The sequence below is a fragment of the Emiliania huxleyi genome (genome assembly GCF_000372725.1).
Source record: "Emiliania huxleyi CCMP1516 chromosome Unknown EMIHUscaffold_143, whole genome shotgun sequence".
In the NCBI taxonomy this organism is placed as follows: Eukaryota; Haptophyta; order Isochrysidales; family Noelaerhabdaceae; genus Emiliania; species Emiliania huxleyi.
This window is the reverse complement of record NW_005201165.1, coordinates 92,211-112,824: the sequence shown is the minus strand read 5'-3', so window position 1 is coordinate 112,824 and position 20,614 is coordinate 92,211. Positions and strand designations below refer to the sequence as shown.

General features: G+C 64.2%; 9 protein-coding genes across 9 annotated transcripts; 4 read left to right on the top strand and 5 right to left on the bottom strand.

Annotated features, from left to right (window-relative positions):
- Positions 1-42: 42 nt before the first annotated feature.
- EMIHUDRAFT_227968 (hypothetical protein) lies at positions 43-462 on the top strand (the record flags this gene model as incomplete). The annotated part of the gene is made up of 1 exon (XM_005787323.1): positions 43-462. The coding sequence occupies one exon, from the start codon at positions 43-45 to the stop codon at positions 460-462; it is 420 nt and encodes a 139-aa protein (XP_005787380.1).
- A 742-nt stretch (positions 463-1,204) lies between these two features.
- On the bottom strand, positions 1,205-1,827 carry EMIHUDRAFT_55990 (hypothetical protein; the record flags this gene model as incomplete). Its single annotated transcript, XM_005787322.1, has 3 exons — positions 1,205-1,390; positions 1,439-1,536; positions 1,566-1,827. Coding segments are annotated over 3 exons (546 nt in total), but the record flags the coding sequence as incomplete, so codon positions are not given.
- Positions 1,828-5,634: 3,807 nt separating this feature from the next.
- EMIHUDRAFT_110986 (hypothetical protein) lies at positions 5,635-6,669 on the bottom strand (the record flags this gene model as incomplete). The annotated part of the gene is made up of 2 exons (XM_005787321.1): positions 5,635-6,195; positions 6,358-6,669. The coding sequence occupies 2 exons, from the start codon at positions 6,667-6,669 to the stop codon at positions 5,635-5,637; spliced, it is 873 nt and encodes a 290-aa protein (XP_005787378.1).
- A 1,752-nt stretch (positions 6,670-8,421) lies between these two features.
- Positions 8,422-9,008, bottom strand: EMIHUDRAFT_227963 (hypothetical protein; the record flags this gene model as incomplete). The annotated part of the gene is made up of 2 exons (XM_005787320.1): positions 8,422-8,474; positions 8,549-9,008. The coding sequence occupies 2 exons, from the start codon at positions 9,006-9,008 to the stop codon at positions 8,422-8,424; spliced, it is 513 nt and encodes a 170-aa protein (XP_005787377.1).
- A 420-nt stretch (positions 9,009-9,428) lies between these two features.
- On the top strand, positions 9,429-11,117 carry EMIHUDRAFT_227962 (hypothetical protein; the record flags this gene model as incomplete). Its single annotated transcript, XM_005787319.1, has 4 exons — positions 9,429-9,839; positions 9,949-10,110; positions 10,693-10,818; positions 11,088-11,117. The coding sequence occupies 4 exons, from the start codon at positions 9,429-9,431 to the stop codon at positions 11,115-11,117; spliced, it is 729 nt and encodes a 242-aa protein (XP_005787376.1).
- Positions 11,118-11,345: 228 nt separating this feature from the next.
- Positions 11,346-11,732, bottom strand: EMIHUDRAFT_227961 (hypothetical protein; the record flags this gene model as incomplete). The annotated part of the gene is made up of 1 exon (XM_005787318.1): positions 11,346-11,732. The coding sequence occupies one exon, from the start codon at positions 11,730-11,732 to the stop codon at positions 11,346-11,348; it is 387 nt and encodes a 128-aa protein (XP_005787375.1).
- A 691-nt stretch (positions 11,733-12,423) lies between these two features.
- EMIHUDRAFT_110983 (hypothetical protein) lies at positions 12,424-14,139 on the bottom strand (the record flags this gene model as incomplete). The annotated part of the gene is made up of 1 exon (XM_005787317.1): positions 12,424-14,139. One exon carries the CDS (start codon positions 14,137-14,139, stop codon positions 12,424-12,426), a length of 1,716 nt encoding a protein of 571 aa, XP_005787374.1.
- A 670-nt stretch (positions 14,140-14,809) lies between these two features.
- Positions 14,810-15,900, top strand: EMIHUDRAFT_227959 (hypothetical protein; the record flags this gene model as incomplete). The annotated part of the gene is made up of 4 exons (XM_005787316.1): positions 14,810-15,134; positions 15,261-15,575; positions 15,639-15,676; positions 15,757-15,900. The coding sequence occupies 4 exons, from the start codon at positions 14,810-14,812 to the stop codon at positions 15,898-15,900; spliced, it is 822 nt and encodes a 273-aa protein (XP_005787373.1).
- A 1,837-nt stretch (positions 15,901-17,737) lies between these two features.
- EMIHUDRAFT_441078 (hypothetical protein) lies at positions 17,738-19,100 on the top strand. The gene is made up of 4 exons (XM_005787315.1): positions 17,738-18,082; positions 18,304-18,416; positions 18,560-18,636; positions 18,754-19,100. Exons 1-4 carry the CDS (start codon positions 17,746-17,748, stop codon positions 18,896-18,898), a joined length of 672 nt encoding a protein of 223 aa, XP_005787372.1. The 5' UTR covers positions 17,738-17,745; the 3' UTR covers positions 18,899-19,100.
- Positions 19,101-20,614: the final 1,514 nt, after the last annotated feature.

Here is a 20,614-nt window from a genome sequence, read left to right as displayed (position 1 = left end):
GTCGAAGAGAAAGAAAAAGAATTCCGCCGTGAGGATAGACACATGCGCATTTCGGTCGCCGCGTCGCACGTCGAGCCCATCGACATGCGGCTGCACGGCGGCTGGGGCTCGGTCGCCGCCCCTCCGCTCGCCTCGGACGCCGCCCAAGACGACGGCGAGACTCTCTGCTGCGCCGTCTCGGGGGCGGCTGCGGACGGCTCTGGCGATGTCATCGCCCTCGTCGACAGTGCCGAACCCTCACCGTCGGTCGAGGCGCGACGCGCGCTCTGCTTCTCCAAGCCGCGCTCGCTGAGCCACGTCGCCGCCGCCCAGCTCCCAATCCTCGTCCTGACTGCCGCCGCCGCCCTTCACTCGGTCGGCCTCCCGCCGGGCACGCCTTCCATCAGCATGCGTCGCGGCCCTGGCGATGTCATCGCCCTCGTCGAGAGCGCCGGGCCCTCCTCTTTAGATCAAATTGCGTAACTATGTCGCCATTTGATATTGGCAAAAGGAAAAGTGAAGGGGGTTGTGTGTGTTTGTGAGAGTGAGTTGTGGATCTGTGTCATGACTCATGTGGTAGAAGTTTCAAGGGTGTGTTCGTGTCATCCGGGCACCGGGGCCATGGGTGTCGCATGCGCATGGACTGTAAGAGCGCCCCCTCCGCCCCTGGGGCGTGCGGCGTCGCAAAGGGGACGAGAGAGTTGAAGACAGGCAGGGGAGCCACCATCCGGGATGGTTCAGCGCCCCTTCCATGCGGCGGCCGTCCCTCTTTGCTCTTACATGGTGCGTTGCCACGGCCACCCGCCCGCCGGCTTGAGGTAGTAGAGCCACCCCTGGACCCACGACTTCTCAGTCACCTCCGATTTGAAGAGCTTGGCGACGAACCACATGCCGTAGTCCCACGGGAGCATCGGCGTCGACTGCGTGGCGACGTAGTTCACGATCCAGCCGAGGGGCGTCCCCGCGATGGTCCAGACTGTGGACTGGAACATCGCGTCCACCAGCTGACGCGCGCAGCCGTCCGAGCTCTGCAGCATGCACGCGGTGGCGCCCGCCGGCGCGAGCGCGCCGTCGTGTGGCCAGAAGCGCGTCTGGGTGAAGCCGGGGCAGCCCGTGGTGAGCGACACGCCGGTGTTGCGCAGCTCGTACTTGATGGCCTAGGTGTGCAGGCTTGCGCATCAGTCAAAACCTGCCTGCGCAGAGCGGCGGGGCGACTGCGTGGGCCGGCCTGGCCGAGCGCGAGAACGAAAGCCTTGCTCGAGTTGTACATCGCCTCCGACGGCGCCGGCGCGAAGGAGGCGATCGACGCGATGTTGAGGATGTGGCCGCGTCCCTTCTCGATCATGGGGCGGCCGAAGTGGTGGATGTTGCCCGCGTAGGTGCGCATGTTGAGATTGATCATGTAAGAGTACTTGCCCCAGTTCACCTAATGCTCCTTGTCTTGATCGGCAAAGGGCACGCTCGCGGGTGCACTTGAAGCGGGGCGCGCCTCGTTAAAGATGCCGTAAAAGCCCGCGCCCGCGTTGTTTACGAGAATCGAGACGTCGAGACCCATCTCTTGCACCTGCGCGCGTGTCGCGGGGCACGCGATGCGGCCTCGGGGGCAGCGGCTGCTGGAAGTGGGGGGTAGGGGCCTCTCAGTCTCGCCTTCTTCCAGAGCTGCTCCGGCGAATTCTCGAGTGCCAGGTCCTGCGTCACCACTTTCGCCTGCACGCCGAAGGCGCGGCACTGCTCGGCGCACTCCGTCAGCTTGGACGTGGTGCGCGCCACGAGGATGACGTCGTAGCCGCGCGAGGCCATCTCACGCGCGATCGAGTTGCCGATGCCGTACGAGGCGCCAGTGATGAGGCACCAGCCATCCCCGGGCTGCATGGGAGAGAGGGTCGTGAGAAGAGCGGCGCCCGCCGCCGCCGCAGAGACGTCGGGGAGGCCATGCCGGCAGGGGCGAGGGTCACCTTAACCTCGGCAAAGCTCGGGCGGCCGCAGCAGCAGTAGTAAACCACCCCGTTGGCCATCCACAGAAAGATGCCCATGATGGCCTTGAGGAGCAGGTACAGCACAAACAGCGGCAGCGTGATGAGTGTCACGATCTGGTAGAGCAGCGCAACCGGCGCGCTTGCGTAAATCTCGATGCCGAGGGAGCGGTCGGGCAGAACGGCGACCAGTTTCTCAGCGCTGGCGTCGGGGATTGCGTCCAACTGGCGTTCCAGGCCCCACATCCCCTTCACGGTCGTCGCCTTGGACTCGCCATCTCCCCGGTTTATCCCCGCCCTGGCCCAGTCTGTCTCTGATAAAGGCCCGCCCTCCACGTCAGCCGGCGGGGGCGCGTTGACACGCACGTGGGCCTTCTTGGCCTTGGCGGCCTCGGAGGCACGCTTCCCCGCGATGTACTTGGCCAGCGGCGGCAAGCTTGGCGGCTTCAGGGGAGCCATCGACCACAACCAATCAACGCGGGAACAGCGGGCGGGCGGCGATTACCAGAGTTCACAGCCTTGTTATTGAGAAGAAAATACCTCTTATGGCGCTGTGCGCTGGCCTGTGAGAGGTTGAGGTGCGAGCCCTGGAGGCCCTGGGGATGGGGGGGGACTACCCGCGGGCTTAGAAGGCCCGCGCGCAGGGGGGTGGGGCATTGAGACCGGTCATGAATGAGTGAGTGCGCGACACGCATGTTGCGAGCAGCGTTGTTGATGTTCACAGGGTGGAGATGTTCATCAGTCCGTGCCTGGAGCCGTGGAGCGGTGCCTGTTTTTGTAAACAAGGGCGGCCGACGACGATGATCCGATTGTCCTTTCGCCCTGGTTTCCCTTACCGCCGGCGCCGGGCACCGCCCTCTGGCCTCCTATTTACTTTTCACTTTATTGCATTTTACGTTAGGCTGAACAAGCTTTTCCTCTCGCACCCCGTCTCTTTTCCTTTCCTTTTTTCTCTACAGCACCCTCTCCTTTCCTCTCTCTTTTCCCGGGGAAACCATCAAATTTTCCGGGCTCTGAGCCGAGTCCGAGGCTGGTTTGGGCCCAAAATCAGCCAAACCGGCAAAATTTTGCGGGTATACCTGGAAAACCCCGGGTATACCTGGAAAATACCCTGCGACCGCCTGGGTATCGTGCCGATTTCCTCAATTTTGCCTCAGATTTTGCCCCAGACCTCTGGGCCGGCGCGGGGGCCCCAGAGGGTGTCCATGCGGGGGGGCGATGGGGTCCCATGGCCCGCCGCAGGCGCCGATTTGTTCGCTTTTTTTGCGCGATTTTGACCGCGCAAGATAAAAGGGTGGCTAAGGGCTCTGCCCGCAAGGCGCCCGCGTCGCAGACGCGGTACCATTGACAAATCTGCGATTTACCCCCACACGAGCAAATAGCCAAAATCCGAATACCGTGCACAAACTGCGTGATGTGGGATGCAAGCCTTCAGCTGGTGCCAAGACATTCGTAAAATTGAAGCCAAGAATCCGCCAAATCCGTGCTTTCGCGCTGCCTGAGGGGAAAGCCGCTGATCGAGCCCAGCGTGCCCGCGGCCGCCTCCCGCGCAGCACCGCCGCTGCGGAATCGGATCGATCCCATGGAGGAGGAGGGCGCAGTCGGCCAGCGCAGCAGGCGGAGTCCCTCCCCGCGCCGGAGCCCCCCTGCAGTCGAGGGAGTCCTCGTTGGCGATGAAGGTGGCGACATCGAATCGCGGCCGACACACGTCACGGGAGGAATGGGCGATGAGCGGGAACGATGCGCGCTACGACGCCGACTCCGCCGTGCTCGTGGCCGCAGAAAGCCGCGCTCCAGGAGCACGCCAAGATGCAATGGCACGCTTGCTTCGATTCAGCTCTCTCGGCAGCAGAAGTGGGGCTGGAGCGGGTGGGGGTGGATGCCGAGGGGGAGCGTCTCCAGCTGCGCCCTGTGGCAGCTGCGCCCTGTGGCAGCTAGTCGAGGGACTTGGTAGTTGTGACCCCCCTGAGTGAGCGGACAGGAGAGAGAGAGCGTTTTGTGGTGTTTGTTGGTGTACGCAATAACGGGACAGGGTGGTTGTTCTCTCTATCTCCTCTTCTAGCTCTTAGCATGAGCTGCGCCCGGTGTCCGACCCCTTTTGCGCAGCAACACCTTAAACTTTTAGGCCCTCCAAATTCGGGTCGGAGCGTAGCGGAGTGGGCCCCGAGTTTGAAAAGGGCGACGGACGCTTGCGTCCTAGCCTCCAACAACGCCTCCCCGGCGCAGAGGGGCCCCCGGAGGGATGCACAACCGCTCCACGCCACGCCGCTTGCGGCGGTCCTCTTCCCAGCTCCGCTGAGGGCCCGTGGTTATTCAGTTGTTTTCACGGGAATTCGGCGTACTTGCGGCCATGCTATCACGCCTTGCGACATCCTTTCGGCGCTGCTGACCGTGCCGTGCTGCACAATTGATCACCTGCATAGCTCGCGGCCTTAGTATCAAGCATTCAGTGACGACCTGATCGTACGGCCAGTAGGAAGGTCAAGGTGTCCTTCCATCGTGTGCACGCTTGGTGCAATGCGCGTCGCCTCGGATTGGCTGCTGGCACTCTCGAGGCTATGCCTACACAGCCTCGCGCGCATGGGCAGTCATGAAGGACCACGCACCTTCTCAGGACAGCGCCGGTGCCTCTCTCTTGGACCGGCAAACTTTGTGGTCTAGTGTCACCAATATGGGACCAGTGCGGCATCGCGCCATCGACAGCTCTGAACTGCGCCTCACCACTGACCGGGGAGGCCGCCAAGTGGGCCAGCACCGGTCGCACATTGTGGCAGCAGTCAGCAGTCCATGGCTGATAGCTAGAGCAGCAGCGTCAGGGTCGCAGGGTCGGATCGTGTCAAGCCTCTCGCCCGGCCGGCCGCGTGCAGACGTCGGCCTGTCTGCTGTCTGGAGTGATCTGTCGGCGGTCAGTACGACCGATCAGGTTGGAGGTTACTGATGATTGGAGGGTCTATCTGTGTGTACTCCTCGAGATCTCTCCAAATCTGCCATCTAATCAACCGTAATCATTCGGGAAGTTGGTGCTAATAGAGACTAATAGAGCAGGAGCCCCGTTTCCGCACTGCGGCGCGGCGCACGGTGCCTCCGGGGGCCCCCGCGCCCCCCCAGACCAGCTCTCAGACTCAGGGAAACTCGCGAGTTTCCAGAATGGAGCACCAAACACCCTCTGTTTTCCCTGGAAATTTCCGGAAACGCAAAGTGCTGGGGACCCTCTGTTTTCCTTTTTACGACGGGGAGGCGGAGCAGACGCGCAGGGCGAGACGAGGGAGGGAGCAGGATGTTGCTGAGATCAGCAGGAGGATGTACGACGAGATTAGGAGCAGCAGGGACCCGAGGGACCATGTGGAAGACGGCTAGTGCTAGTCCCCATCGGGAGGACGACCCCGGCTAGTCGCCGACCACACCCACAAAGAACCCTGCACAAAGACCGCAGGGCGGGGACCTGTTCCTTTTTACCCATCTCCTAGTAGAGGTGTCCGTTTTATTTATATTTATTTTCCTTTTTGTTTGCCGGAAAAGCTTGTGCAGGCCAAATTTTACGCTTTACGCGTGTCCGTGTGCTCGCGTTCCCGTCGGGCGTCGTCTCTCTCCACGCTATTGGGGACGACGACGATCGACGTCGAGGGCCCGCCGGGCCGAGTATAAATCACTAAATAGGCCTTGCCCGCCGTGGAGCGTGGTACTAGTAGATTCTCTCGCCTGGGAATCCGAACCGGCGGCCGGTCTCCGAATCGCGCGGCCAGCGCAGGAACTCGAGGTACTGCATCCCCGTCTCGGAGGCGGCGCTCGCCTCGGCGGGCGGCGTCAGCTTCCCGCTCTCGAGCAGCGCCATCGCCTCGGACAGCGCCTCCGCCGCGCGGTCGTCCGCGCGCCAGACGCGCCTCCCCTCGTGCGGCCGCCTGCCCCACCGCCTCTGCCAGCCACGCGCCGCCGCGAGGGCGCCGTCCTCGCTGAGCGAGAGCAGCGCGGGCGACGCCGCCGAGACATAGGCGCAGCCGAGCGCCTCCCTCACCCAGCCCGGCTCCTCCTCCCGCCCGACCACGTCCACCACTGCAGAGAGGCCTGTCCCGGCCAGCTGCTCGGTAAACGACTCGGCGTGGTAGTTGAAGACGGCGCTCGCGCCCGCACGTTGCAGCGCGTCGGCGCCGCCCTCCGCCGCGGCGACGCACGGGCGGGCGCCGCGAGCCGAGAGCAGCTCGACGAGAAGCTTCGGCAGCCGGCCGGTGGAGCCGGCAATGAGCACCTGCGACGCGCGGCGCGGCGTGAGGCTTGTGCGTGACGGCGTGAGGCTGGTGCGTCGCGGCGGCGTCTATTGACGGGGAGGCGCATCGGCGGCGAGGCGGCGCGCCGTCGCCGGCGAGTCCGATCGCATGCCGATGGAAGGCGTGCCCGGCGGGAGGCCGACCGAGTGAAGGGCGGCGGCGGCAGTCAGGACGAGGATTGGGAGCTGGGCGGCGGCGACGTGGCTCAGCGAGCGCGGCTTGGAGAAGCAGAGCGCGCGTCGCGCCTCGACCGACGGTGAGGGTTCGGCACTGTCGACGAGGGCGATGACATCGCCAGAGCCGTCCGCAGCCGCCCCCGAGACGGCGCAGCAGAGAGTCTCGCCGTCGTCTTGGGCGGCGTCCGAGGCGAGCGGAGGGGCGGCGACCGAGCCCCAGCCGCCGTGCAGCCGCATGTCGATGGGCTCGACGTGCGACGCGGCGACCGAAATGCGCATGTGTCTATCCTCACGGCGGAATTCTTTTTCTTTCTCTTCGACGTAAGAGTTTCAGCGCTGCCACCACGTCGAGACATCATCATGGCTTCGGAGAGGCCGTGGGCCTACCCCACCGAGCAGGCTCTCGTCCCGCTGCTGGGCGCCTCCGCTGCAGCGGCCCACACGCACGCTGCCTCTGCGCCCGCAGGTGCTCGCCAGCCACGGCGTTGACCAGGGGCAGGGCCTCGCCGACGCAGAGGTGGAGCTGAAGCGCGCAGAGTTTGGGACCAACGAGCTGGACAAGGACGAGGGCACGCCGCTCTGGAAGCTGGTCCCACACGCACCCACGCACGCTAGATTAGATTAGATAGAAAAAACGCGAAGAACAGTCAGGCTCGGACTGGACACCAACGCGGTATGGGTGGACGCGAGACAGAAGACGACGACACGCGCGAGCGACACACAGACACACCAAACCAACTCACTAGCTAGACACTCAGCCAGCTGGGCTGCCACACATCCTGAGCACTACGCCACTCAGGGCCCCACGCCCGGACCCTGTCGCCCCCCCCAGCACCCACGGTGCCAAGGGCACAAACAACAGCAGAAACAACACTGACTGAGGGAGGGTGTAGAGGATGTAGAGTGTAGAGCGCTGTCTGTCTGTAGAGCTGTAGAGATGTAGAGCGCTGGAGAGCGCTGTAGAGCGCTGTAGAGCTGTAGAGCTCTACATCCGGCGCGGGACAGAGCGATGCAGATGTAGAGCGATGTAGAGGCGCTCTACAACGTGAAATCTCTACAACATCAACAAACTCTACCTCATAAGCGGCGAACGAGGCACGGTCGCTCTCCGACATTTTAGGCGCGTTGCACTTGCCAGTGCTGCCCTGGCCTTCTATCTGCCCGCCCAATGGGTGGCAGGTGCCTCTGCTGCTGTGGCATGCCTCACGGCTGCGACTGGCCGGCGCGCCTCGGCGCGTCAGCTCGGCTCGGCGTAGCGATAGTGGCCAGCGCAACTCGCCTGGACTCAACGCTCAGCCAGGAGCTCCCGCACGCGCTGGCGCGAGTCATGGCGCATGCAACGCGCAGCAATGCTCGCCTCGCCTCGCGCAAATGCGACCGTCCTCGCAGCCGACAGTCCACCGCCTGCTAAAGAAGCACTGCGACGAATGCGGCACCGGCGACGCATGGCAGGCTGGTCATGACGCAGTCATAGAGGGTGTTGTGTGCCGTCAGAGTGACTCTCTGTGTGTCAGGGATAGTCAGGGCCGTCCATCAGAGCTCCAGTAAGCTCGGAGATACCCCATTAGTGCGGCTCGACCTCTTTGAGTCACTGCCTTTCCGCGGTTTTGCTATTAATAGAGCCTCTACAACAAACTCTACAGCAAAATCGCGCTCTACATCGCTCTACAACGCACGCAGTTCGTCACGCGGTGAATGTAGAGCTCTACAGCTCTACAGCGCTCCAGAGCGCTCTACAGCTCTACAGCTCTACAGCGCTCTCACTCTACATCCTCTACACCCTCCCTCAGGAAAATCCCCCCCCCTCTGTGAATAGGCTCCCAACGCCCGCCGCGCGCCGGCTTGTACCGCGGTGCGCGCCGCTCGCGAGCCCGCCAGAGCATGGCCTACTGGGCTCTCGAGGCGTTCGCGGCTAAACGCGCCGTCTCCCGCGCGAGCGAGGCGGTTTCGGTTTTTTACACCCTCCCTCCCCCACCCCCCGCCACCACCACCACCACCACCACCCCACCATACCTACCTTTTGCATAGGGTCTAACCGTGGTGAACAGACCCCCTGTCTGGGTAGGAGCCGGAACCCAGATTATCTAGATAGCGGCAAAGTCATCTCTCCTTTGGATCGCCCCGCTTCGCAGCGGAGATTGCTGGTATATGGCCGCACCGGCCAGGCAGGCCGCCAGAAACGCAATACCCTCGGGCGAGGCGTGCTTGTCCCAGATCAGCCCGTTGGCGGTCACCGTCGCCATTTTCCCCGCCACGCCCAACACTGTGAAGCACGACGTCGCCGACACGAGCCTCCTAGCCTCGAAGCCGAGGAACGCGACAGCCACGCCGAGAGCGCACGAGATGAGGACGAGAAGAACGACGGCTTGGTTCGAGTCGGCATCCTCCACCGGGCTGGACTTGGAGCAGTCGGCGTGACGCAAGAGAGCCTCTTGCTCACCAGAGAGGAGCCCGATAGCGACCATCGGGGGGATGGAGATAGTGTTGGTGTACAGCGTCGGACCCCACATGCTTCCAAAGCCGAGGTGTGGGCCAACGATATGCTTGCCGTAGGCGGATTCCACTGCTACCACGAGAAAGTAGACTGTGATCAAGGTGTATGCTGTCAACCCTGCCATCAAGGCCCGCGTCGCTCATAACGTAGCCCACCGCGCCACACTGCACATGACGAGCATCGCGAGCCACGAGCGGCAGGATGGGAGCTGGCGGCCCAGAAAGGCGTACTCGAGCAGCGCGACTAGGCACGGCACGCAGGATCTCGCGACGATCAGAGTCTCCACGTTGGACACACTTCGAGCACTTTGAAGTTACAGTAGATGGTCGTCACAAAACATCGCCACGTATCACACGTAAAGGAGGTAATGCCTGGCGCGCCCGGTATTGCAATAAAAAATCACGTGTTTATACTCGTTTATTCACGAGGCGACCCCAGGGAACCTGGGCAACCTGTGAATAAACAGCAAGAAGACGCCTGATAAAAAATCCTCGCGCCAGCATCGCACGGCCCGCTAGATAGGCGGAAGGACACCTGCCGCCCGATGATTGCCGACCTGCTCGCCGGCTCCATCGTCATGACGCTCGGCGTCGCCGCTGCCTCGCTTGCCACGTTCGCCTCCCTTGTCGGCATACGCCTGCTGCAGCAACAGGCGGCGGCGCCGGCCGATCCTCCCGACAGCACGCCTCGCGGATCGGAGAGCACGCAGCGCTCGTCGTCCTCGTCGGCGGCACCAGATACGCCCTGGCCCGAGCTGGCAGCCTTTGTCGGCAAGGCATACCTCATCCTGCTCGTGATCTGCAAGCTCTACCTCTTGACTGGCCTCGTCGCCTCGCTCGCGGTCCTTCCCGCCACCGCCGTCTGCCGGCGGGACAAGAGCTTCCGGAGCATGCTGGCGCCGCTCGGCTCGCCGCTCGACGGCTTTGTCCTCTTCGTCCTTCTCCCGGCCGCCGCGGTGCCCGCGATGCTGCACTCGGGCCTTGGTGGCGCCGCACTGGCGGGCTGCACCTCTGTCCCGCACCCTGGGCCCTGCCGCCTCTCCACACCTGCGACGCGCGGCACAGGTCTACCTGTTTGGCGGCTTCTTCTGGCGCGCCTGCCCGCACTCCTCCCCCCTCGCGGGCGTCGCAGCGCTCGCCACCCTCTACCTCCTCGCCGACGCCCTCGGCGCCGCTGCGCCGCTGCCGTCACGCGTCGGGCTGCCGCCGCTGGACAGGCATTTAGCTGTGAGCAGGCGCCTTCGAGCCGCTGCTGCACCTCACCTCCTCCGACCTGATCTGGGTGATCGTCGCGTGCGGCGCCGTCTCCGCCTCTCCTCCCCACATCGTGCCTCCGCTGCTCTCGCGCCGGACCCGCCGCAGAGTGAACGGCTCACGCGTGCGCCTCGGGCGCTCAGGTGCTCTCGCTCTTCCCGCTGGTGCTGCTCATGTCGCCGCACACGCGCCGCACGGCAGGCGCCACACTGCGCGACGCGGCTGCGGCGCTCCGCCCCCACGCCGCCGCCGCCGCCGCCAACGCCGCCGCCCTCTCCTCCGCCCTCTCGAGCACCGCCATCGCGGCCAGCTCTGCTGTCGGCGGCGCGGCGTGGCGGGGCGGCGCGGCGGCGGCGGCGGCGGCGGCGGCCTCGTCGCGTCTGGCGTCTGGCGCGGCGGCCGCCGCAGCCCTCCACGGACCAGCCCTCGCATCTGCTGCCCGCGACGCCGCCGCCGCCGCCGCGTCGTTCTGCTCTCGCGCTGTCGAGGCGAAGGCGGCGGACGCGTCTCGTGATAAGTGGGCGGCGTCTCTTCACAGCTCCGAGCTGTGAGCAGGCGGGCGCGGCGCACGGCGGCCCGCTCGTGCTCCGGTGGGGCCCCACCCTCGCGTCGCTGGCGGCAGAGGCGGCGGCGGCCAGCGCTTCGCTCGCCCGCGCCGTCGCCGTCGCCCTCATTCAGCTGGTCCCCTCTTCACGGCCTTCGTCCCAACCGCGCGAGGGTCCCCTCTTCACGCCGCAAGCTGTGAGCAGGTGCCCGCCGCCCTCGTCAAGCTGGTCCCCTCTGCGGAGGCGCCAGCGGTGGTGGTGAGCGAGGCCGCCGCTTCTGGCGGCGGCGGTGGCAGTGGAGACGGGGCGGGCGGCGAGAGCTGTCTCTCGCAGCCGTGCCGGGCCGGTAGCGGCACCGGCACGGAGGACAGAAGAGCAGCAGGTGACTTGGACGATGAACTGTAGCGCTGGAATTTTCATGGAATCATGCTCTAATCCCGTGCGCGTGGTATCGTAGCGCACCTTCTCTCGTCAGTGTGTGTCTTCAACCTAAAGTCATGTGAATTCTCCAAAGTCATATAGTGTTAAAAAGGTACAGTGACTATGACAGGGATCAGGGTACCGCGGGCGGCCGGGCGGTTGTGCGCATGCTCAAGATCACAAGTAAGTTTGTCGTTCTACCTTTAGCCCGTGCTGGGGGCTGAACTATGCACGGGGCGCCTCTCACTTCTTCTCCTTAGCCTTCGGTTTGAAGGCGCGCATCAGCCCAAGCGCGAGCACCGAGCCGCCGCACATGACGACAAAGAGCGGAAACCGGTCCGCCTTGGCTGGTACGCCGTACGACCTCCACGCTTGCAGCCCAAAGACGGCGCTAAACGCAACCTGGAGCAACAGGCCGACGTGCACACCGATCATGTACAGCTTACGCGTGCCGCCAACGGTGAGGAGGCCGCAGACACCCAGCGCTGCGCCGCCTCCAGCGCCAGCGTACAGGCTGTGCATGGCTGTCCAGCCGGAGATCTTGGCGCCGTACCAGCCGCATCCGAGGAGGAATAAGCCGTGGCCGGCCAGCACGCAGGCGACAGGAGCTGCATTTGGTACGTCAGCCATTGCTGCCAAGGGGTGGCGTCGAGCGAAGCGAGAGGGCGCACTTCTTCTCCGACCAGCAGGAGCGCAAGCCGACGGAGGCCCCTCGGTGTTCACAGCCTTGTTATTGACAAGAAAATACGTCCTATGGCGCTATGCGCTGGTCTGTGAGAGGTTCACAGCGGAGTGGCTGTTCTATACCAGACAGGAGGGCGCACACTGCGTACTAGGTAGAAAAGAATTTCCCCGGAATGCTTACGAACATACCCGTCGGCGTCGTCACAGAACGAGGCAGAGGAGCGCGATGAGTCAGAGGATGAAGCGTCAAGCGACAGCCGACAGGGGAGAGAACGACGAGAGTGGGACGACCGCGAGGTGGCATGAAGGTTGCAGCGAGAAGCGGCGAGAGACTGCGAAGAGAGATAGGAAGAGGCAGACTCCCAAGGGTGGGCGACGGCTAGCAGGTAGCAGCTAGCACCACCACACTCCTCTCCTTAAAATCCCTGTGTGGTGGCGGCGTGCCGTGGTCCTCCCCGCATCCCTCCCTTGGCTTCTCTGTTTTCTTTCTTTCTACATACTCGAGGGGGTGAACTGCTGACAGCGGGGCTTGCCGGATGAGGAGCGATTTTATAAGTCCTCTCTAGCATAGAAAAAATTACCGGCCGCCAAAGGGCCGCTCTTTCCCTCCATTCGGTGTATCATGCACAAGCTCCAGTCAGTCGACCGAGAGGACCGCCTGCAGCGCATCGTTGCAATGCCGTTTGAAGATGGCGTGTCCCGCGCACGCGAGGGCGGCGGCGTAGAGTGCCTGTCGCACGTCGCGCTCCGGACCAGACAGCTCCTCTTCCCCTGGGCCAACCAGCGCCGCCAGCTTCTCCGACAGCTCCGTCGGATCCTCGCCGCCAGCGAGGAGGACCGCCTCCAACGCACGGCGCGACCGTTGCAGCGCGTCGCTACCCAGGCCGGACAGGATCCGCGCCTCGTGCTGCTGCCACTTGTGCTTGGCCCGCATCAGCTCGGCCCAGCGCGCATCAGCCCACGCGCCTCGCGGTCGGCTGCTATTCGTGAGCTCGGTGCCGTCGCGCAAGGTGAGCGCGTCGTCGTTGGGTGGCGAGCGCACAACGGCTTCGAAGAGCACGAGGGAGGGCAGCCCGACGATTAGGCTAGGCTGCGCCTCGAGGATGGCGTCCTCAGTCAACAGGCCCTCTGCGAGGCACCGGCGGCCGGAGGCTTCGACGGCAGCAAAGAATGCCCCCCACATCCTCTCGAAAGCTCCGCTCTCCACGCCTGCCTTGGCCGCAAGCCTCCCCACCTCCACACGCCACTCCCCACCGCCGTCGCCGACCCGGCCACCAAAGACTCCGATCACCGCTGGCGGAAACCACGAGACGCACCTCACCTCTGGCGATAGCTCGCGCCGTGCGCCCCGGGCGAGGTCGCCGAACTCGTGTACGGCCTGCGCAGCGAGGTCAGGTCGCAGCAAGATACTGGCATTGGTGACAATGTCGGAGAGCCAGACCACCTGGTAAGCGGCCTTGCTCGCATCCGACAGCCGCGCGCGCACTGCTCGAACAGTGAGGCGGCGGTGTGCCACCCGGCGCTTGGCGCCAACGGTCCGCAGCCAGCCACACGCGACGTACCCAGGCCACAGCGCGCACCCGACGAGCTTGACGAGCGCGGAGAGGGCGATGGCAATGGCGAGGCAAGGCACGCCGACCGAAAACCCGAGGGCGAACAGGACCAGCAGCAGAAGTGAGCCAAACGGACCAGCCCTTGACTTCCAGATTGCGCCAAGCGCTTGCGATGAAGCTAAGACAGTGGCTCCGAGGAGCACCAACGGGCTCTTGATCAGCGTGAGGAGGAGGACGACCGGGCCGGTGACGGCGAGGGAGGTGGCGGCGGCAAAGATGGCCAGAAGCATCTCTGTGAACGTGATGTCCTGCGCGCCGTCCTGCGGCTTTCGCCTCTCCCTGGTGCGAAACTCCGCCGCGCTGACGAGTCCCCAGTAGAGAGCGCTGAGGAGTACCACACAGGGGAGCAACGTGGCAGCTGCTGCGGCCAGCACGCTGAAGGCTACCCAGGCGATGCCGAGGACAATAGAGGAGAGGAGAGGCAGGACAAGCGGACCCAGTCCGCACATGAGGATGGTTGAGAGGGTCTTGCGGGCGGGTCCGACGGCGGCCAGAGTCCAGACCGTCCATACACACGTCGAGATAACGAGCGGCACGCAGAGCATCGCGAGGCCGAGAGAGATGGTGAAGCCGAAGGATGCGAGGTTGCACGCGGCTGCTGGCACGGCCTTTGCAGCTTCGACGACGGTTGAGATGATTGTAGAGAGTGGTGCGGGGCGAAAGGCTGCGTTGAGGAGGAAACTCGACGTCGAGAGGAATGACGAGTACGGAAGCAGCTCCGCGGCGATGGTGAGCAGCATGTGCAGTGTTCGTCGCTCGAGCCCGCCTTGATCGGGCGCGCTGTGACGTCAAGGAGAGAGAGAAAGAAGAATTCCACGAATACAAGCCCCTCTCACAGCAGACTGGCACGAACTAGCACCACAAAAGGCACAGCAGACAACGGCCCCTTATGGGCCGTCGAAGAGGCCGTCATACTCCTCCGGCCTCGCCCCCCCTTCCCAACCCTCCCCTGAAAGAAAACAAAACCGCGCAGTTTATACGCTCGCTGCCAAATCGAAAAAAAGTCGCTGCCTTGTCGACTTTAGCGACGTATGGTTCTTGCACTTGTGCAAGATTGGGCGTCTTCTGCCGCAGTCCCTTTGATGGGAGGCCCCAGGGTGGGGGCCACCTCGAACCCCCGGCCAGGGATTCGAGCGGAGGGTGCCCCGGATTCATCTATCCGTTGGGCCCCGGCACCTATTTTAGAACTGATCACTTTGCGCAGCAACCGTCGGCCGCCGCTTTTTAGCTGGACGGCGGTACGCTGCGCCGTCGCTCTGTCGTGCACGCTCTCGTGCCTCGTTGTTGTGACCCACCCTGTCCCACCCGTGTGTGATCAGTGTCTACGGAGGGAGTGTCTTCGGCTCACGCCAGGGCGCTCGTTGCTCCTCCGTCTCTTTGGGCAACGCCCGCTGCGTTTCCGACGAACGAATGCTGGTGCGATCGGGCACTGTCGCCACTCGCGGCGCCACCATCGCCTTTGCCGTGCGCGGTGCGACTGCGGGTATCCCCGTCCTGCTGATTGCGCCCGGCGGCATGCGCTCCTCCATTGGGATGTGGCGCGCACAGCCGTGGGACGCGTGGAGCCGCCTCGGCGACGAGGACTTCACCGTGGTCGCCATGGATCAGCGGAACGCAGGAGACTCCTCCGGGCCGGTGGACGCAGCGGCCGGCTGGGACGCGTTCGCCGAGGACCAGATTGCCGTGCTCGACCACCTCGGGATCGGTCGCTGCTTGCTCATCGGCCAGTGTATCGGTCAGTCTCAGTCAGTCTCAGTCAGTCTCTCACGCACGCCGCTGCACACACCACCCGGCTCTTCCGGCTGCGGATATAGACCTCGCCTCCATCTCGGCCAAAACTCGGCACTGGCCTCGTGCGCAGGGCCGTCGTACATCTTTCGGCTGCTGCGTCACTCGCCGGAGCGCTTCAGCGGCGCGCTGATGCTGCAGCCCATCGGCGTGGCGGAGCACACGACGGAGGCAGGCGGGTGGGAGGGCACCAACGCCGCCTCCACGCGCGACTGGTTCGGTGCGTGGGCGCAGGAGATGTGCTCCGCCGGCCGCGCGACCGACGCCGAGCTGCAGCGGCTGCACGGAGCGATGTTCGAGAGCGGCACCGAAGAGTTCGTCTTTTCCGCGTCGCGCGAGGAGGTCTCCGCGGTGCAGACGCCGCTGCTCGTGACCGCCGGCCACGGCCGTCGACCGCCCAGCTCACGTAGCTGTAGCAGCGCCTCTTCACGCGCGGCTCTCTTGTGCACAGGGAAAGACATCTACCACCCCGCCGAGGTGGCGAGGGAGGTGCGCGCGGCCGCTGCGGCGGGCAGCACCTCTCCCGTTCTGTGGCGCCTCGCGCCCACGGCGACTCCTGTCAACATCAGGTGGCGCGCCTTGCACCGAACTCCGAGCTGCTCGAGCGGTGGCGCGACGGCGACTTCTCGGAGGCCGTGGCGGCGCGCTTCATCGCCTTCCTTCGCCGGCACGCGCCGCCGCCGGAGACGCGCTGGGCCTCACTCGAGCCTTGATTGTGTGGCTGCATCGCCACATGCTCACTGTCGACTTCTCTCTTGAGCCGTGTGACTACAATCCCAAAACGGACGCCAAAGAGCCACGCGCGCCCTCGCGCTGCGCGCCTGCCCCGACCGCGCGACCCGTGCGCGTTCTCTAGAGTGCAGCTGCTCAATGAGACTCGAGAGTATAATTATTTATCAATAATTGACATCCCCACAAACGCGCAAGATATTTTTGTGTACGCGCGCGCCTCCGCATCGCGCATGCACGCGTCACGCCAGTGCTCCTCATCAACATGTCTCCCCCGGTGCTCGAAGAGACAAGAGTCGGTAGTCGCCCGCCTTTGCCCTTTGTTCACTCTATCCGCGACCGATTAGCTCTGCTGGCGGGGCCTCCCGCCTCAGCTTCCACCCCGGTAATATCGGCTGGCTCCGTGGCCTCCTCACCGGAGGCGCAGTGGTGAGTTGCTTCTCGACCCCCGGGTCCCGAGTTGGCAGATCCCGAGACTCGCGCTTGGCGTCCAACGCTGCGCGGGCGGTGCCGCTGCCGCTGCCCCCGCTTCGCGGAGCCTCGCTCAGCAGCAGCGCGGGGTCCCCCGGCGGCCACTCGCTGGGCTGCTTGTCTGACGGTGGGTTCAAGTAGCGGGTGGAGGTGAGGTAGTCGTGCGGAAACAGGTAGAGCGGCAGCTTTGCGTTGAGGAGCGTCGCCATAGTCTCGTGTGGCCCTAGCGTGAGCCGCGAGAAGAACTTGACCAGCGGGAGTGGTGCGGGCGTTCCGCCAGAGAGGACGAGATCGGTCCGCTCTTTGACCACTTGCAGCCCGTCCTCACGGTCCTTTTGATCCATCGGCTCGGTGCGGCTGCCGAGGTGCGGGATCCCGTGCATGAAGTGCACAATTGGAGCACTCGGCCGCACAAACTGAGGCGGCGCGGCGGCCGTCTGAAGCGCGCCGTACGGCAGGAGCTTGGCGTGCCTCCAAAGCGCGCTCGCGTTGCGGTGCCACAGCTCTCCGATACAGCCCTGCTCCCACGGGAAGCGCATGAGCAGCTTGAGGCATATCGGCGCGTCCTTGCTCGTCTCGGGCCGGCTGGCGTTGAGGCTGATAAACCAGCGCAGCCAAGCGCGCGCGTAGGGCGTGTTGCGGACGACCATGACTCCCGTATTGACGAAGAGGTCGGACGGACGATCGCCGGAGAGCAGGATGTCGGGGCCTCGCCCGCCACCCACAATGCCGTGTGCCTCGAGCTGCGCAGCAAGCGCGTCGCCGTTCTCATGCAGGAAGACTGCGTCAGCATCGAGCCACAGCACAGCGGCCACAGGTGTGCCTTGCACTCCGCCCTCGAGAGTGCGCAGCATCAGGCTCAGCCGCTGCCACGATGGGCGGCGATCCGGACTGTAGACGACATCACTCGAGACGAATGCAAAGCCGTGCCGTTCCGCGTACCTGCGGTTGATGTCGGCGGCGATGCCGGCAGAGCTCGCGATGGCTGTGTCGTACCACATGCAGATTGCTAGGTGATAGGCACTCGACTGCGTGAAGGGCAGGTCCGGCAGCAACGGCATTTTAAAGGGGAGGTGTGAGCTGTGGTGAGCGGTCGGCCCGCAGGGCGAGGTAGCACGGCTCGACGCGAAAGTTGTGCGTGTCTTCAGCGTATTTTCACATTTGTCGACATTTTGGTGTGACACTGTTTCGCCTCCTTCTTCCTTCTTCTCACTGACTAGAAGGAAAGAAAGAAAGAAAGAAAACACACAACCCAAGGGAGGGATGGGAGAACGGCACGCTGACTAGAAGGGTCTTAGGTCCGGGTTCTTTCGTTTTTCTTTTCCCTTCCCGACCTTCGCTAGAAACCACTCCCAGATATGCTCTCGCTGCTCGCCGCCTCGCCGTCGGTCGTCGTCTCGCCGGTCGGCGCCTCGCGCCTGGCCGTTGGCCCAGTCCGCGTCGGCCAGCCCGCCTGCCTTGCCTCGGATGACCTCTCGCTCTCTCGCCGCGAGGTCGTCGCGGCGGCGGCCGGGCTCTCGGCGCTACTTCCGGCGGCGCAGGCGCGGGCAGAGTCTACGCTGGTGACGCGGCAGCAGGCGTACACGCGGTATGTGCCGCGTGTGGAGCGCGGGCGCGACTACTGGGCGGGAGGCCTGCGCAAGCAGGTGAGCAGTGGCGACTGGGCCGCGATCCAGGCGGCGCTCGAGAAGAAGGGTGTGCTCTCTCACTGCCTCAGTGCCGGCTCTCCTCACTGAAGCTCTCCTCACTGCCGCCTCTCTCTGCCCACTGCCGCAGTCCTCCTCTCCGCTGCACCCCTGCCTGCATTCCTTCCCCCGCACGGCTCCGACCTCGCCTCCGCTGCCCTCGCCTCCGCTGCCCTCACCTTCCGCTGCCTTCACCTCCACTGCCCTCACCTCCGGCCCTCACCTCCAAAGGTCCGATTGACCGGCTGTTCGGCCCGCTCGAGCTGTGGTCGTCCTCCTTCTCGTCGAAGACGATCTCGCCGAAGACGCTCGCGATGAACGACGCCATCGACGAGCTGCGCGAGGTGAAGCCGCACACGCAACTCCTCTCCCTTCCCACTCTTCCTCTCCCTCCCTCCCTCCCTCCCTCTCCTCTCTGCCGGTCTCGGGAGGTGGGGGTGCGGGGCACAGCGCGGCTCCTGTCCCTCACTTTGCCCGACCTCCTCAGGCGTGCCGTGACCTGCGCTCCGCCGCGAGCGGCAAGGAGGGCAGCGGCGGCTTCTTTGGCTTTGGTGGGCCAAAGGCGTGCTGCGCCGCCCTCCGTCACCACCGCCGCCCGCCGCTGCGCGCACCGCTCCCACCGCCGCCAGCCGCTCCTGCCTCCTGGCCTCGCCGCACGACCCTTCCGCGACATGTCCTGGCCTCACCACAGGCGATGGACGACGGCAAGCGGCGCAAGATCGCGCAGGACGCGTACGCCAAGGGCAAGGACGCCATCAATAAGTACATCGAGCTGGGCAACGACGGCCTCGGCCTCAACTTCACGCCGATCGACCAGATGGACTGAGCCTACCTTCCGCAGGGGCTGCCGCCGGCTCGCCACCTCGGGGCCGTGCACTGCTGTCCGTTATCCCGCGCTTGGCCGGCCGCGCTTCTCTTCTGGCCGTCCTCGCCTCGCTGCGCTGTTTGCACCGGCCGCGCGCTCTCGTGTTTTCGTGGCGCAGGGTGAGAGAGGGTTTCGCTTTTCGGTCGATCGGGCTGGAGAGCGTTCCTGTGTGTCATGACAGTTGACACATGTCGCCAGTGTCGCCGCATGTAAAAAGGCTAAAAGTAGCGACCGACGACCTCCCGGCCGCTGGCGGTGAAACTCTGCCCGAGGCGTATCCGAAAAGCCCAAACAACAAAAACATTTAATAAAACGCAAACACACACCTCAGACACACTTCGAGTCCCCGAGATTCCCCGCGCGCCCCCGCCCTCTGCGCCGTCTCTCCTCGCGCGCGTCTCGACGCGGGTCCCCGCGAGGGCTGGCAACCGCTGTGAAACACCCACACACCCAACGCTGTATACTCCGGCGATCTGCTCAGCGCGCTGCACACACAGCGCATAGCATGACACAGGAGAGATCGAGGGGGGGTTTGTCTTCCGTCCAAGAGGGCTCATCGTTATGGCCGGTCTGGCACACCGCTCTCTCAAAGTGTGGTGACGCTGACACTGTCACCGTGATCGCGGCATCACGGCGGAAGGTGGGCCAAAGGCGAGCGTGACTGCCAGGATGTCTGGACGCCCGTCGTATACTCTGATCTGTTCTTGGGCCCCAGTCGCTCAGCCCCCGCTGCCGCCATCTCTCGAATGCATGCTGTCCGCGACTCGGGGCCTGGCTCCACGAAGCACGATCCCCGTGTACCGCCGCGCCAGGACTAGCGCTGCTTCGCCAGGCTAGGGAGGCGGTGCCGCTGAAGGCACATGGCCCCGCCTAACCCATCCTCGCGGCGCCAAACGTTGCAGCAGGCAGTCAATAAAAGCTGTGCACCAAGGCAAGCCAGGACGACGAGCAGGAAGACGAGCTGGTAGAGGACGAGGAACTGGCTGAGTCGAGTGCTATCCGCAAGGAGCGTAAGGGCCGAGTCGAGCCAGTGCTCTGAGGAGGCGATCATGGCCATATTTGGAACGTGCCAGGGACGTGCGTCCTCGTGTGCGTCCTTGCGGCGTGTCAGATAGATATTTCAGTGTACTTTTAGCTTACTGGGAGAAAAGGGAGAGGCAGGCGCGATTTCTAGGCCCTTGGGGGCCCTACCACTCAGCGCAGTCGGCCTCTCTCAGTGTATGTAGCTCTTACGTACATTCCCGGAGGAGGACTGCTGACGGGGTTTGCGATGATATTAAGAGAGAAGGTTACAACGAAACTCCAGGATAGAAAACTCTGGCGGGCGGCTGTCGTCCTTTCTCGTGCGCGCAAAGAAATAAATGGAAGATCCAACGGGCCGCAAAGAAAGAAAGAAAACGCAGGCTAACGGCCCCCACATGCTGCCGCCACTCACCCACAACCACATTCCGCCACCACCATCGACGTGCCAAGCAGCACATGGATCAATTGCGACTCGCCGCTTTCCTCACCGTCTTTCGATATTGCTCGCACACCCACTCGTGCGCGCTCTTACACATAGGGAGGGGCCAGAAAGAAAGAAAGAAAACGGACAACCCAAGGGAGGGATGGGAGGACGGCACGCCGCCACCACACAGGGATTTTAATAAATAAATAAATAAATACAACGGACATCCC